The following is a 17,471-nucleotide window of genomic DNA, read 5'->3' as shown; positions in this document are numbered from 1 at the left end:
CTCAGAATTATTAACTGTTTGGCATCAATGATAGCCGATGATGTATTATGTTCTCTAGTGGTGTCATTAAACACATCTTGGCCCATTACATACTAAGTGTATCGGTGGACAACAAGGGGTGCTGTAGACCCATGTTATGGACTGAATGAATCATTATTATGGACACTTATTTGAATTGAAAACAGAAATCTTTAATTTAATCCTGGTATTTAAGTGCCAGTCTTGCCACCACATCGCATCTCTCTCTCTCTCTCTCTCTCTCTCTCTCTCTCTCTCTCTCTCTTCAAGGCTAGATCTGGCACTCGCCAAATTAACCATATTGCGAATTTTATAAACAATTGGTGAAATATATTTTAATTTAGCAAAATAATTTCATTTAATAATTGATATTTTGTTAGAAAAAAATGAGTGGGTTACTGAAAATGTTTGAAGCTTAATAGATAATTTGGCGAAATGTTCTCCTCGCCCAGAGCTTGCCCTGCTTTTATTAATGCAAACTACCAACACAATTGATGTAGCAGCTTAATATAGTCCGGTTTTTGGAAATGGGTCTTCAATGACAAAGTAATATAAAATATAGACATGTATTTTGAAGTCTTCCTTTGATGATTACAAGTAGACTGACCTATGTAGCATTTAAATAACCCAATCATGGTTTGAAGTTGATTGTTATTTTCTGTTATTAAATGATAACTGCATGTGGTATGCTACCACTTGCATAATGGCAAAATGAGCTCAAACTCTCTGCAGATCGCGTTGTTTAATTGTTTGCACGATAGTTACTAGTTACGACGCGACTGTACTCCCTAAAAAATAAGTCAAGTGGTTCTTTCCATGTATTGTATTTTTTATAGAATTTTTTTCCTGATACAAAAATGTATAAAAATTGCTTAGGAATGCATGCCAAAGTGAGTAGTGGTGTCCAGACATACCAGTAATAGGTTATGATAAAGTATTCATTATGGGAAGAAAGCAAATGAAATAATCTGTTGTAAATATTAACAATGAGCTTGGATCACGAAGCAAGTTTCAGAGATCGCTACACAATTGTAAAACATTAACGGTAGTTGCTAATCCATTTTCATTTGACTAGAAATATTGTTAATCAAATTTTAAAAACAAAATGTTCCCTGTTGGGGCGTTAACTGAAATGTTTGTAACAAACCTTTGTAATAAATATAGTCTTATATGGAAGTATTTTGCTTTTTAATCTAAAAACAAGAAAAGAAAAATTAGTCTTTTGGGGTATATTTTTCAGGCTCCCCAAAAATCTATTCATTATTCTTGGTGCTGTTTTGCAGAATAACTTTGACATAACTTTTAATTATCTGTAAAACCTATGCACCCATATAAATGCAAAACCAAAACATTTATTTTTCTTGTAATTGGCCATCATAGTGTGAGTGAGTGAACTATTGGATGTGTAAACTATGTGAACTCTGTAAATGGCCAAATGAATTAAGATACAACATACACCTACGGTTAACATATTGCGATGCTTATCACTAGTTGAAAAGGCTCTTGACACTGTTGCATTTGTTTGATTTTCAAAACCATTTTATCCTGTATTCATTCATAAGATGTATATACCATCTTTCATGTCATAATGTATAGGCAAAAATTGTGATTAATTTGCCATTTGTATGTTTTCATTGAAAGCTGTATGGGATAATAAAAACTAATATAGGCCTAGTGTGTTACAGTATAATGTGATCTCTGTACAATGGATACTCAAAACAAAAAAACCCTGTTATTTACAACATATATCGGGCATGGAATTTTGTTTTATGATTCTGCCAAGATATCAAAATGATTTAATGTAGATATTTTTAGATTCAGTCTCGTAATCTTACATTTCCGACACCAAATCTCGTATTTGTGGGAGTATGGAATCATACTAAATTCGCAGCCTGTACATGTAACTATTTTCCCCCATTTGTTTCTATCAAATTCATCTTTGTAGATCCGATCCAACCCAGTACACAATACTGTAATGAAGTGCAGCTGTCTATCCAAGAAACCCAAAAGAAAAAGATATCCTCATCATTTGTTTTGGTTCAGGGCACTTGTAACATGAGTTGCACATCCCTAGAACCCCTATATGGATCTGCTATGACCTTTCCAAACACTTACAGAATTTTCCATCATGCTGAAACCTCGTAACAAAAGGGCAGAGTGAGCACTTACTGAAGCCCCCTAAAGCTACCTTTTGTCAGTTATTTCCTTGAGTGACCAGTGGCTCTGAATCATTTATGTTGGGGTCATGTCAGTGCACACACACCCATCCCTTTTTGATGCTTTTCAAACTTATTTTCACAGTTATTATTATTATTATTATTATTATTATTGCTACTACTCTTAGAGAAAATCCATCACAATAAAATGGTATTTTTCATTTGTGGGTCACTTGAGGGATATGGAGATTGTGTGTGTGATATTCTGTTGACCTGCAATATAATTAGTACTGACAAATGTATATAATACTCGTAACCTTTGCCCAGATTACTTACCCTACCCTCCCCAGTCCTGTCCTCATCCCCCTGTCCACGAACCACCCCATTCAGAACCACTGCTTAGCTGAAATGCAATATAGTAGGTCTTTGCAACTTGCTGGAAAGTTGAGGGATACCGTCATTCAATTTAAACACTTTCTTTTCTTTTTTTCTTTAAAAAAAAAATCTAATCCATTGTATTGTTTTTGTTACTTTGTGAGAGAAAAAAATTTGTTTAGTATGCAATACATTGCTGTAACATTAAATGTGATAATATATTATTATAACAAAACAAAATGATGTCTTTTTGTTTTCTTTTTGACATCAACATAGGAAGATATTTGTGTTCGTGCAACTGATATTTGAGACAAAATAGTGTATAGGTGGTGTGTGTATCTAATGACTTCTTTGCAGTAGATTTGTCTGAATTCACACTTAATGCCTTTTATAATACTACACAGACAGGCGGTTCTTATAATGACTGTCCTTTACAGCAGCTTTCACTTCATAATGTCCACGTAGAATTCACCACCACAGAATGTGTAGCAGGGCTGTCAAGATGGCGGTAGACGCGAGTACACGTGCTGTCTGCACCCCATTGCAGTAGTCGTAGCTGCAGTAACACGTCGTATCACGCTCCCGGACACACCCATCAGACTGAAATGTGTTCTCACATTTTCGTATCTCGTATATCTCTGTAACAGAAATTATAGAGGAGGCAGGCCATTTATTCTCGAGGCATTCTTAGCGTAATGACATCGTAAAAACCGTCACCAAAGAACGTCTGTATTGATAGTTGGATTGACTGACATCATCAACGTTTATTTAATTATATAATATAATTAAAACAGTAAAAAACAAATTGGATTTCAAAAAATAAAAAACATTTGATAATTCACTGATTGTGAAACTTGTGACCATAAACAAATTAAAAGCGGAATAAATCTCTATTTGAGGGAAATTAGTTAATAATAAGTACGTGTACTGTAAACGTTTATTTTTAAAATTGTTTTTCTCAAACATATCTACATGTATGTAATGTGTTCGTTTGTTCACATAGGCGTACAGGCTCCCATTTTTGCCTGAATTAAACTAAAATGCCCGAATCTTGATAACATAATTTATTCATATTAGTATTACTACCAAACAGCTATATAGGGTTGCAAACGAATCACTACGCATTTTTACATGGATTACAACTAATTTTGAGGGTAGAATGATGGAAATACAGTGTAAAAAGGTTTCGAATATCTCTACCATTTTTACATGGATTACAACTAATTTTGAGGGTAGAATGATGGAAATACAGTGTAAAAAGGTTTCGAATATCTCTACCATTTTTCCCCAATTTGAGGTTTTGCTCCAGCACTAGGGGACAGTTGCCCCCTTTCCCCTGTATCGTACACTTATGTCTGTTCATTGCCAGTTTTCCGAAGAAAACAAGAAATAATTGAATGATCCCTTGGTCGTATCAATCGTATCTGATTGTGACAGCCATAGCATCCATACCCTTCCCTGGCTTTAACAGGCCTGTAGTTGGTGGTAGGTGTTTGTAAGGGTTTGGGAGTTGTGGCCGGCCTTCTCAATAATGTGTGCATGTACAATACTCTGGGTTAGTGCTGGTTCGTGTGTATCTTCCAAGTACTCTCCAGCCCATAAAAGGTAGTTTCATAGTTGCTTAGTGGCGGCTTCTCGTCAAAATCATTTATCAACCATCAGCTATTAATATTATGCTAATAGAAAGATTTTTTTATTTTTATATATATATTTATACTACTCAAAAGAATTTAAGGGTCAGACGATATTTTCGACATTATTTTCTGAATGTCAATTATATTAGCTAGACCATAATGTCACGCATGGTATTGTTCCATTTTGACGAAACTGGGTCTAAGCAACCTATAAATGAATTAAAATCCACTGTCATTGACACTGTCGACTAGTTCTAATGGCGAAAACATGCTTACATTTGCACGTAAATTAGGGCGAAAGCGAAAGGTCTGCTAAGTGCCCATAACTTGCTTTTTCACAAAGCGCTTCATTTGCACGCTTTGCACGTGTATTCCATGTTCCCAATGCTGATATTTTCCGTATAATTGGAGCTTGCGTTCGTGTACGGTGCACACTCCAAATTCGACAATGGTACGACTTCAACTGACTATCGAGATCGAGGAAGGGCTATTGCTTGGCTTCAGGATGGCAATACGCAAAGAAATGTTGCTCTGAGACTTGGTGTCAGTCAGAGTGTCATTGGCCGACTGTGGCAACGGTACCAAGCAACGAATTCTGTTCGAAATCGTCCACGTTCGGGAAGACCCCGAAGCACTACAAATAGAGAGGACCGCTACATCAGCAATATGGCTCTACGTCAACGCACAACCACTGCACGCCGATTACGTGACAATCTGCGGACTGCGACTGGAACTCGAGTGTCTGATCAAACCATACGCAATCGTCTGAGAGCCAATAATCTACGCTGCCGTCGCCAGTCTGTTCGACCACCACTCCTAGCACGTCACAGAACGGTCAGACGTCACTGGTGCATGCTTCATCTGCGGTGGCAACGTGTTTACAGAGTTCGAGATTAATTTTTTTTGGCAGTATCCCAGTTGGATACTAACATTTCAAAATCTGGTATCCCACCTGATAATTTAGTATCCCACTTAAATGAAATTCATAAACAACATTGTAACAAACGTGGACGACACTGTTACTTAACTTCACTAGTAAATGACGACTTTCATTGTTTCAGCGAAAAATAAAAACGCAGGATTAAAAAACCACACAAAAAAAAAAAACCCTCCCCCCCCCCCCCCCCCCCAAAAAAAACAAAAACAAACCCCAACACCAACAACAACAACACAAAAACAAACCCATTATATGGTATCCCGGTGGGATACTGGGTTCTTGAAGTCTGGTATCCAAAATTAAATTCTGGTATCCCCGGGATATCGGGATACCGTTAATCTCGAACACTGGTTTAGTGGGGTCGAGTGATGTTCACTGATGAGTCCAGGTTTAGTCTCCAGTTCAACGACGGTCGGGTTCGTGTCTACAGACGTCCTGGGGAGCGCTTCGCTGACGTTAACGTTAGACAACGTCACCGGTTCGGTGGTGGCAGCGTCATGGTGTGGGGCGGCATCTCTATCCACCACAGGACCCCCCTCTATGTGGTGGATGGCAATCTGAATGGAATCCGCTATCTGAATGAGATTATCCGGCCGTTGGTTCTCCCAGGCCTTCAGCAGATTGGCGGCGGGGCAGTTCTGCAGGATGACAATGCCAGACCCCACCGCGCCAGGGTGGTAACGGACTTTCTCAAACAACAAGGTATCGCCAGGATGGATTGGCCAGCATATTCGCCTGACTTGGCCCCAATAGAGTACGCCTGGGACGAATTAGGCAGGAGAGTTCGGGATAACCATGCCCCTCCGGCCAACCTTCATGATCTGGGTCAACTTCTTATGGCAGAGTGGCAGGCCATTCCTCAAGAGTTCTTCAAACGTCTGATCAACAGCATGAGGCAACGATGTGTCGAGTTTATTCGCGCCAGGGGTGGATTCACACACTATTAAACGAATGTTCTAATGTGTAAAATCCATGTTTGACAACCTTCAACTTTGACAGCATGTCATGTGACTTTCTTGTATACAGTGACGTTTATTTGTGGTTTTTTGTAAATATGGAACAATAAATAAAAATGTTGGTGTAGTTTACATCATCAATCTAATACACTCTGAAACTTATTTGGTTATAAATTTTTGACCCTTAAATTCTTTTGAGTAGTATATATATATTAATTCACAAGTAGAAAATTTCTTTTATTGTCGAACGACGGAATTGGGAGCATTCGGTTAAGTCTAATGCTTGGCGTACACCTACAAGACTATTGCAGAGTCGGGAGTAGTTTGCAAATATGCACCTGCACACACCACCCGACGCGAAAGTCTAACTGGGGGGTCGGGGAAAAACTGGATATTAGACGCGACTGTCGCATTTTCGTCCTGCACACATCTGCCGATTGATGTCGAGTCGGCGTTAATCGGTAGTCCTGAGTATGCCGACGCATAACACACTGTAACGTTATGGCAGGCCGACAACATATAAACAGGCGTGGAGTATTCTCTAGACGTATACAACAACAATATTATACTTACGGTTTTTATGGTACTTAACCGATTTATAACATGATCCACTACAATTAACAATCATTGACGTTATTTGCGGCGTTAACAGTGAGCAGTTGGAATCTGAATAGCCCTCACACGTGTAGCACATGACGAAACCAGTACAACCTTCAAATATAAACAGTGATTTACTTGCTTTTAAAACATTGCATAGTGTGTAGTATAACAGTATTTCTGTCTAATTTATAGAACTTTTCCTTCTTAAAATAATCTTTCCAGGGTGGGACGTAACCCAGTGGTCAGTCTAGGATCAATCCCCCCATCGGTGGGCCCAACGGGCTGTTTTTCGTTCTAGCCAGTGCAACACGACTGGTATATCGAAGGCCGTTGTAACTGCAATCCTGTCTGTGGGATGGTGTATATAAAAGATCCCTTGCTACTAATGGAAAAATGTAGCGGGTTTCCTCTAAGACTATGTCAGAAAAATTAATTACCAAATGTTTGACATAATAATAAATCACTGATCAAGTGGTGTCGTTAAACAAAACAAAGTTTAACTTTTTTTTCCATATCAAATCTGACTGAAATCAGTTCAACAGGTTGTCTTCGTATTTAGTGTGAAATTTACTTCAGTGTGCAGTCATTTAGGCCTACAAACTTCATTCGGCGTTCCATAACATTTATTTCAAATTAAACACATAATTAGGAATAAATTTTGTTTATTAGGTAAAGAAAGAAAGAAATGTTTTATTTAACGACGCACTCAACACATTTTATTTACGGACCACACAGATTTTGAGAGGAAACACGCTGTCGCCACTACATGGGCTACTCTTTCCGATTAGCAGCAAGGGATCTTTTATTTGCGCTTCCCACAGGCAGGATAGCACAAACCATGGCCTTTGTTGAACCAGTTATGGATCACTGGTCGGTGCAAGTGGTTTACACCTACCCATTAAGCCTTGCGGAGCACTCACTCAGGGTTTGGAGTCGGTATCTGGATTAAAAATCCCATGCCTCGACTGGGATCCGAACCCAGTACCTACCAGCCTGTAGACCGATGGCCTAACCACGACGCCGGTTTATTAGGTAAAGATGTTTGTTTTCTTGTTGTTGTTTTTTTAATTTCTGAATTCCACCGGAATTGTCAAAATATGTGGGATTTCATCTCATAATCTTATGCTTTCGGCCAAAATCTGGTATTAGCGGGGGGGGGGGGGGGGGGGGGGGGAAGAGAGAGAAGACATGTGCCCCCCACTTTTCAGATATTTTGCTTTATATTTGCTTTATGATAGTGTACAAATAAAAGTGTGCCCCCCCCCCACCAGGGGCGTAGCGTGATCTGGACCTGGGGGGGGGGGGGGGTGTTCGAATATGAACCAAGTGGACCTTTTTCTATTTTGTTTTTGCAACACCAGAAACTCCATATGTATAAACCTGTATGTTTTAGTTCTGAAAGCGGACCATTTGCTTCAGCGGGGGGGAGGGTCGTCCGAACCCCCCTAGCCTACGCCCCTGCCCACACACAGTGACACACGCACACAAACACACATTTTTTGGCACCTTCCTACGCCACTAGGAATATAAATTATTAAATAACAACAACTAAAATATTGATAAATATTATTATTAGTGATACAACTTACCCTTAAATGAAAGTAATGTAAACATAATGAAAATGTCCAGGCACTTCATAGTGAAATTTAAATCTCACATGTTTTAGTAAGCCGTTGACGTAAAATGTTCATTTTTGTATTTATTTAAAGGGCGACAAATCGTACTTCCTGACAACTTGGCTTATATTATCTCCCTTCATATCTTGTAAATGTGGTACCAAAGAAGAGAGTTCCGTGTCAAAGTTCGATGTGAAATATTTACGGAGTAAAAACAGCTGTGGGTGTGATTGGTAGTAATATGCGACATTGATTATTTGTACAAATACGATTATCCACTGACAATAAATAAATACACTTTTATTTGTTATACATTTGTTATGCAGTATATACCAGAGGTTGAAACTAATGCAGGGTACCCCCAAAAATGGAACTGCAATTTTCAGCAAAAATTACGGTTGCTAATAAAAACATTAACTAAATCTCTTAAATGTGTATTTTATTTACGGTTATATGGAGGTGACTTCAGCTAGCTACTTCAATGTCAACTCGGAGGAAAGGAAAGGAAATGTTTTATTTAACGACGCACTCAACACATTTTATTTACGGTTATATGGCGTCGGACATATGGTTAAGGACCACACAGATATTGAGAGAGGAAACTCGCTGTCGTCACTTCATGGGCTACTCTTTTCGATTAACAGCAAGGGATCTTTTATATGCACCATCACATAGCCATGATAGCACATACCACGATCTTTGGTGTACCAGTCGTGGTGCACTGGTTGGAGCGAGAAATAGCCCAATGGGCCCACTGATGGGGGTCGATCCCAAACCGATCGCTGTACCACTGGGCTACGTTTCGCCCGTCAACTCTGAGAAACTGGGTTTACAATTAATAATTTGGAAATTTAGTTTCTGGATAAATAAATAAATCATTTCAAAACCCCCAAGAAACCCCCCACAACCAACCTGTTTATTATATAGCTGTCACAATAGAACTGTAGTTCGTCCCATCCTACAAAAACGTGTTGTTTTTGTAAATAATTTCAGTTTGGTTTGACGTAAGAAGTGTTTTGGAAATAAAAAAAATGGTGTGCTATTTAAAAACCAATCGGCTGAGAAATAATTTATAAACAACTTGTAGTATTAAAACATGCGTTCCCTGTGGGAAGAATTAGCCTATAGACCTACAAAAGAATGGATGGAATTTTAGCAATAGGGTGGGGAGAGATTCCCCGTTTCATCTTAGCCCTATATACTATACCTGTGCATGGGATGGAGTCATTGGACGTGCCTGAACCTTTATTGGATATATAGAGAATACATTTGAGTCCGTTAGATACCATTTATCTCACGAGTTGTTTTAAAATGTGTCTAATGAGCGAAAGCGAGTTTGACACATTTTAAACGAGTTGTGATATAAATGGTATCTAACGGACACGAATGTATTATTCTATTTCTTACATATCCTCAGAAACCAGGTTTTAAGCAAATTTTAACATCTTTTTCGATTAAAAGTTATTTACAACCGTTGCACTTGTAGTAGACTTACGCGTCACAGACACATGAATGTGAGGTTGGTTGTATGGCACTGGTGACCTGGTCATCACCTAGGACTATGTCTTGAAATTGTTAAAGGGACATACCCTAGTTTCAACCTATGAAAATTAACTTAAATTTCACAAACCTGTAACACATTTAGATAAAGTTACAATCGAGTGAAAAAGGAGTCTGTGACTTTGAAATACCTTCTAAAAATGGACTTCATATGAGAACTGCATTTTGTGATATTAAAAACACCAGGATGACCAAAAACACTTCGAATGTACGGAAATGGATAATCTAAACAATAACATCTAAGTAAAGTATGATTTCATTTATAAAAAACGGCTCTAATAGTAAAGAAATATGCCTTAGTGTTTAAAAACTAGGGTATGTCCTTTTAACACACGTACATGCGTAAACAACCATGTGTAACCAAAAACAACGCATGGTGTTCTCACCAACGGGTGTGTAAGAAAGGCATACAAGTAGTGTTACATGGGCATAGGTAATCAGCTCCAAGCTAAATTTAATTAAGCACATTTCCAGCGAAGGGTATATAGTATTGAGATGTTTCTGAAGTTCACACACACACCTACCCCCAAAATTCGAAATGTAAAACAAATCCATTGTTTAGTTTGAAAGAAAGAAAGGTTTTATTTAACGACGCACTCAATACATTTTATTTACAGTTATATGGTGTCAGTCATATGGTTAAGGACCACACAGATTTTGAGAGGAAACCCGCTGTCACCACTATATGGGCTACTCTTCCGATTAGCAGCAAGGGATCTTTTATTTGTGCTTCCCACAGGCAGGATAGCACAAACCATGGCCTTTGTTGAACCAGTTATGAATCACTGGTCGGTGCAAGTGGTTTACACCTACCCATTGAGCCTTGCGCAGCACTCACTTAGGGTTTGGAGTCGGTATCTGGATTAAAAATCCCCGACTGGGATCCGAACCCAGTACCTACCAGCCTGTAAACCGATGGCCTAACCACGACACCACCGAGGCTGGTTGTTTAGTTTGAATACCATTAATTTGTTTCTTTTTAGTGGGAATATGTAATATCTTGGTCACGTTTTTGTTTCTGGAGAATGAATGGTAGTGTACTTTTGGTGCCATTTGTAAACACTGGTCCCCTACCTGAATAATGTAGGTGTCCTCCTTAAATGCAGCACTCTGTCCAAAAATTAAAATCTTGCATATACACCCATTACAACAAACCAAAATTTTATATAACATCAATTTATTACATTTCTCGGAACACAACTCACACTTCTTTGTAAACAATAATCACCTTTCAAAATGAGAAGTTATTGTTTGAAAGAATTATAAAACTAGTTACCACATAATTGTGGCGTTTAGCACAGTTTTTTCTTTTTTCAACGAGTTATAAACCAAGTTATATACAGTGACATCTAACTAAACCATATGGACTCCAGTTAAACCTCGTAAAACGGGATGTTCGCTGGGTCTTCATCTTGCATTTCCTCTTCTGCCTCAGCTTGTACGGGTTCCGATACTTCTTTTAATTCGCCAAGACCTACAGGCGCTAGTGGTACATCTGAAATAAATATGGGTAACTATGAAGCTTCTAAAGAATGACAAATAGTTATCAGGCTGCTAATTTAGCACAATTCCAATCTAATTAAAATTAGCTCCACTATTACATGTGGGTCTAACAGCAGCCCGTTGGAGCTTATGTCCAGTTGACCTTTCATTCGACCAATCAAAAGCTTACTTGCAAAATCATGCCAGTGATTTGAAAAGAATTTGAAAACATACGGGATTATGCCGAGGGTATATGAAATGATTCAGGTGAACTACGAAGTATGCCAGAAACTAATTTCAATTATTTCAATATAAAATTAGAAATAAAATTTGTTTCAAGACGGAAAACCCCCCACGTGATGGTATAGCCATAAAGTCTGTTTATACTAGTATCCAATCAGGAGTTTATTACTGCACTTTTTCCAATGTTGAAATAGACCAACAAGTTCGCCTATTGCATAAATAGTATTGTATGCTCCCGAATAACGTTATAAAAGGCAAAATGTAATTGGTCGATATTTAAATTGTTATTTATAGATGAAATGTCACCTGGACATGGGAGTCCATGCAATGCTGTTAGATCTACTAGTGAGACCAGCTAATTTTAATCAGATTGGCACAATTCTGCACATCCTAATTTTAAGTTGTATGTGTATGAGATGAAATCCTAAAATATCAACATTTGTACATCATTTTCCAATTTCCGGCAGAATCCTAAAATAAACCTCAAATTCAATGTCTTGTTATCCATCATTAGTCCGAGATATGCTGAAATGAAAACAGACTGAAAGGTAGAAATGATAAAATGTATTTTGTTATTTGTACTGTGGTCATGTACTTCATTGTCAACCAAATTCTATGACTTTATAAACACATTTTCAATCAACTTAAGAGCAAAAGAACAGATGTTCTGACTAAAAGAGTGAAAGATAAAGAAGCTATTTATCGTTTCATGCAGTGTGACTGGTATATCAAAGGTCCTGGTATGTGCTATTTTGTCTGTGGGATGGTGCATATAAAAGACCCCTTGCTACTAATGGGAACAAAATGCAGCAGATTTCCTCTCTAAGACTAAGTATATATATATATATATATATATATATATATATATATATATATATATATATATTATATATATATATATATATATATATATATATATATATATATTAGAGAGAGAGAGAGAGAGAGAGAGAGAGAGAGAGAGAGAGAGAGAGAGAGAGAGAGAGAGAGAGAGACAGAGACAGAGAGAAATTACTACACGTTTGACATCCAATAGCCAATGATTAATACATCAATATGCTCTAGAGACGTCATTAAACAATACAAACTCTCACTTTCTTTTCGTACCTGAGAAATTAAAGGTTGGAAAAGCTGTCATGTCCTGTCCCTCTTTGACCGCGTACACTCGGTTCACCTTGTCCAGCTGGTCACGGAGAATGTTTTCCACGTCCGGCGTGGCATCTACCAACTTTCCACCAATTGACCTAAAGCAAAGACAAAATAACAAGTTCTGCTAAAGAAATATAATATACTATAATAAAATTGCTATTTCACCAATTGTCTGTAACCAGAATAGTGTGTAGAAGTTGTGTGTTATGGGGAGGTAATTACACACTTAGACAAACAGAGTCCTGGGAGTAGTGGGTAATTACAGCTGTATTTGTGTTCAGGGGAGGTAATTACACACTTAGACAAACCGACTGAGAGTCCTGGGAGTAGCTGGGTATGTACAGCTGTATTTGTGTGTTCAGGGGAGGTAAGTACACACTTTGACAAACCGACCAAGAGTCCTGGGAGTAGCTGGGTAATTACAGCTGTATTTGTGTGTTCAGGGGAAGTAATTACACACTTAGACAAACCGACTGAGAGTCCTGGGAGTAGCTGGGTATGTACAGCTGTATTTGTGTGTTCAGGGGAGGTAATTACACACTTTGAGAAACAAACAGTAGATTTATCCCAGAATAGTTGGGGTTTATACCAGAATCAGTTTTTATGGTTCAGAGTTGACTGTATCATGTCAACAAAGGCAGGCGCAGTTATTGCATGATTTGTGCCAAATATGCTAAGTGTCATTTATGGAAGGAATGTTTTATTTAATGACGCACTCAACACATTTTATTTACGATTATATGGTGTCAGACATATGGTTAAGGACCACACAGATATTGAGGGAGGAAACCCACTGACGCCACTTCATGGACTACTCTTTTTGATTAGCAGCAAGGGATCTTTTATATGCACCATCCCATAGACAGGATAGCACATACCATGACCTTTGATATACCAGTCGTGGTGCACTGGCTGGAGCGAGAAATAGCCCAATGGGCCCACCGACAGGGATCGATCCCAAACCGACCATGCATCAAGCGAGCGCTTTACCACTGGGCTACGTCCCGCCATGTGTCAATTATAAGGTCTCTAAAGGGCTTACCAAGTTGTACAGACACCAGGGTGGGGAAGGGGTGGTTAATTTAAACTCCACATTTATGTTCCTGTGTAGATATAGTGTACTGATTGCACTATAGATCTTATGATGAATGTCTGTTTACACCTGTTTCTAAGAACATGACATTAAAACCTTGTAAAAATTAAAAATAGAAAAAAACTACATTATAAAGGTGTTAAAGGAGATGACTCGAACAGAACCACACATGAATGTAATATTTAAAAAAAATTGTGCTTTTAATCCAATTTAGAAACAGAGTACTACTAATACATCATGAAGCAGTTTTAAAATTGCACGACGTTATAGTCCAGAAACACTAACCTGCGTTATTGTTATACATTGTGTGACCAATGTCCTGTTTGGACAACTTAAATATTAACAAATAATGGCTTTAGTCGCCCAAATAATAATATCTTTTTTAGGGCTATAACACATGAACCACTGTTAATATTTGTATTCCATATTAAAATCGTACTCATGGTTCATTTACCATAATTTGCCAACATACATTATTAATTTTTGGGCCACCATATTTTTTGGCAAGTTTCGAACCCTGGTGCTGACGCAACACAGATTTAACCTGGGTTATTTTAAACCTGGGTTAAATCACTACCTGTGTAAACATAGTGTTATTAAGTGACTAAAACTGAATCCAGTCTGTCAAGCTACTTGCTTTTGTCTGTCGACACACTTGCTTTTGTTTGTCAACTTACTTGCTTTTGTTTGCATAGTCTCTGATCTTCTCCACAAACAGCTGTTGAATAGGATCAAGGTTCATCTTCTGTGCTGCCGCTGCTGACACTCCAATATTTCTTTGTGCCTGTTGGCACACCACATGTCTGGCTATGCTCAGCCGCGAGACTAACCGAGTCAACATTCTGAAAACAGTTTTTAAAAATTTTAAAAGTCAAATTACTGGCAAGGTTTAATCTTTGTTTGCCAAATTATCAAATGCAAATTAAAGTTAACAGGGATTCTAGAATTTTAATAAAAACTACTAACCATGGGATCGGTGATTTTAAAAATTTACTAGCCACAATTAAAAATTCACTAGCCTACTTTAAGTTAATACAATTTTACTAAATAATAGTAATAATCAAATATGTCACCTAAAGGAGATAGCTTAAAAACACTAACATTGGGGGGTTGGGGTGGGTGGATTCAGGATATTCATATTTACAAAATAGACTTAACTGCTACATTTAACAAATGGGTTTTTTTCACTAGCCATTGGGCATTGCAATAGTAGTTATTTACTAACCCAACATTGAATATCACTAGCCATGGGAGTGGGGCTACCATAATCTAGAAGCCCCCGATTTAAAGAGAGAAAGCTAATCATACTAGATTATAAATACAGACCTGGTTTTCTCTCTTTAATATATTCTTTCTATCTATTTTTAGTCGAGAATTCTTGAGGGAAGACATAGTTTAAACAAAAGTAACAGAGCAGATCTTAGTGATGTGCGGTTAACCGAGGAATCAGTTCGGTTTCGGTTATAGAAGAAAAACTAAAAACCATAACCGTAGAGATAAAAAACCACTGTACTTTCAGTTTTCCAAATTTGCCCTTTTAGCCCATCTCGTCCAAAATGGGCAAAAATATTCCAATGCAAACTCATCACCATTTTAACATGGTGAAAAACGAGGCAGAGTTCAGAAAACATGGTTTGTCTGTGAACATATTTGTCTATATTTTATACCTCGGACCGATGATAATATCTGTAGGCTATTGTATTTTTATAATCATAACTAACCCGGCTGAATAGTATTTTTTGTTTACCATAATAGAACCACAAGCTTGGAACATGATTTTCTTATTGCCAGACCAAATTTCATTAAAATGTCAATGAAAAACGAAATCAAAACTCTACTCTTTTGTTAAAATCAAAACCAAATTTCATAAAGTCTGCACATCACTAGCAGACCTTGACGTTTAAGGGGAGCTACATACCATCTCTCACTCCCCTAAGACTTGTAAGTTCGAGGAGTAATTTTTAGCTTCCTGTAGTATGTAAATTTGTATGGTATCAATAATATGATATCTTAAATGGTTCCCCATAATCTAAGTCAGGCTTGCTTTCCATTAAAGGGACATACCCTAGTTTTTAAACACTAAGATATATTTTTGATAATTATAGCCATTTTTTGATAACTAAAATCATACTTTACTTAGATTTTATGGTTTAGATGATAAATGTCTGTACATTCTAAGTGTTTTTTGGTCATCCTGGTGTTTTTAACATCACAAAATGTCTTTCTCATATTTTTAAAACCGCACGTGCGTCTGAGAGGTAACAGTTATGGTGTTGAGTTTTAGTCAATTTTGAGAGGGGATTTCACCATTTCAAAGTCACAGACTCATGTTTCACTGAATTGTAACTTTATTCAAATGTGTTACAGGTTTGTAGATTAACTAAACTTAGCGTTAATTTTCACGTGTTGAAACTAGGTTATGTCCCTTTAATGCGATTTCACGCACAAGTGTACTGAAATAGTGCTTATATACACAGTACCTTTTCCACTTATGCACTGGGGAAAAAAGTAAGTTGATAAGTGATTTTTCTGGATGCCATGATGGTTACGTATTTAATTGCTGCTTAAAAGTACACTTCGGTAGTGAAAACACAAATATGGTAAAGCACATTTCTGAGTGTGGAACGTGTACGATAAATTGCACACAGAACCTCATTTAAATGGAAAGCGGCCCTTGTCCGCTTGTGCAGGGAGAAATTTAGTTCATAAAAATAAACTCGAATGTAAGTGCATTTACATTCGAGTTTATTTTTATGAACTAGGAGAAATTAATCACTCCCCTCAAACTTCTTTTCAAAATTTCATGTTGGAGTCAGATACATCATTCTAATTTTGAAATTCTTGAGTTAAGTATGTAAATATTATGGATAGGATATATACCATAGATTAATTTGAATTTATTAATTATTTATTTAAAATAAATGTAAAAATAGCGAAATCCGAAATCATGGAAATGTGGCACTGCAACTCCAACGTCTTTTGTATCCCAGCACAAAAAAACACAACTATTATGTCCAGTACCCGATTGTGTTAAAGAAAAGATTTCATAGTAAAACGACTGTCAAATATATGGCAAAGCAGACTACTTATTTTACAAAAACATACCCGGCAAAGATGACCAAACTCAATAATTAGAGGTCAAGAAATGTAGGAATCAACTACAGATATCCACCAAGAACTACGCTGCTTTAATAAGTGAATATAACATATGACAAGGATACCAGTCTATAACGAGGTGTATAATAATATAGTAAATGGTATCTGGCTTCAATCAACTCCTGTTGTAAGGCCAGATTGAACGAAATTAAAGTTAAAGTTTGTTTTGTTTAACAACACCACTAGAGCACCTTTTTTTTTTAATCATCGACTATGGGAAGTCAAGCATTGGTTAATTATGACCTATAGTCTAAGAGAGGAAACCCGCTACATTTTTCCATTAGTAGCAAGGGATCTTTTATATGCACCATCCCACGGACAGGATAGCACATACCACGGCCTATAATTTTGACACATAGCATTTCCTGGGGGAATCATTACTCGATCCCCCCCCCCCATCCCCGAAAGCTTCGGTCGCCACAGTGTAGACCCCATCTGCTAACATCCCTGCACTCGCTCCGCGATCAGAAGCATATATTTGATTTGCCAAAATTGA

General features: G+C 37.5%; 1 protein-coding gene and 1 long non-coding RNA gene across 2 annotated transcripts; both read right to left on the bottom strand.

Moving 5' to 3' along the window:
• Positions 1-829: 829 nt before the first annotated feature.
• On the bottom strand, positions 830-8,398 carry LOC121386277. Its single transcript, XR_005959623.1, has 3 exons — positions 8,266-8,398; positions 6,650-6,787; positions 830-3,187 (listed from the first exon to the last, which is right to left on the bottom strand). It is a non-coding gene; the product is annotated as an uncharacterized LOC121386277 (long non-coding RNA).
• A 2,614-nt stretch (positions 8,399-11,012) lies between these two features.
• On the bottom strand, positions 11,013-17,043 carry LOC121386458 (ATP synthase-coupling factor 6, mitochondrial-like). Its single transcript, XM_041517360.1, has 4 exons — positions 16,925-17,043; positions 14,497-14,661; positions 12,685-12,821; positions 11,013-11,347 (listed from the first exon to the last, which is right to left on the bottom strand). The coding sequence occupies exons 2-4, from the start codon at positions 14,658-14,660 to the stop codon at positions 11,226-11,228; spliced, it is 423 nt and encodes a 140-aa protein (XP_041373294.1). The 5' UTR covers position 14,661; positions 16,925-17,043; the 3' UTR covers positions 11,013-11,225.
• Positions 17,044-17,471: the final 428 nt, after the last annotated feature.

Source organism: Gigantopelta aegis, chromosome 12, assembly GCF_016097555.1.
Source record: "Gigantopelta aegis isolate Gae_Host chromosome 12, Gae_host_genome, whole genome shotgun sequence".
Lineage (NCBI taxonomy): Eukaryota > Metazoa > Mollusca > Gastropoda > Neomphalida > Peltospiridae > Gigantopelta > Gigantopelta aegis.
The sequence above is the reverse complement of the archived record's forward strand: the minus strand, read 5'-3'. Positions and strand labels throughout refer to the sequence as shown.

Bases quoted from the DNA above. Each gene is read 5' to 3' on its own strand.
- LOC121386458 (XM_041517360.1), bottom strand. From the start codon at position 14,660: ATGTTGACTCGGTTAGTCTCGCGGCTGAGCATAGCCAGACATGTGGTG. The intron at 12,822-14,496 runs GTAAGTTGACAA...TCTTTGCTTTAG, and splicing joins GACTATGCAAACAAAAGCAA to GTCAATTGGTGGAAAGTTGG. The intron at 11,348-12,684 runs GTACGAAAAGAA...TATTTATTTCAG, and splicing joins TCCAACCTTTAATTTCTCAG to ATGTACCACTAGCGCCTGTA.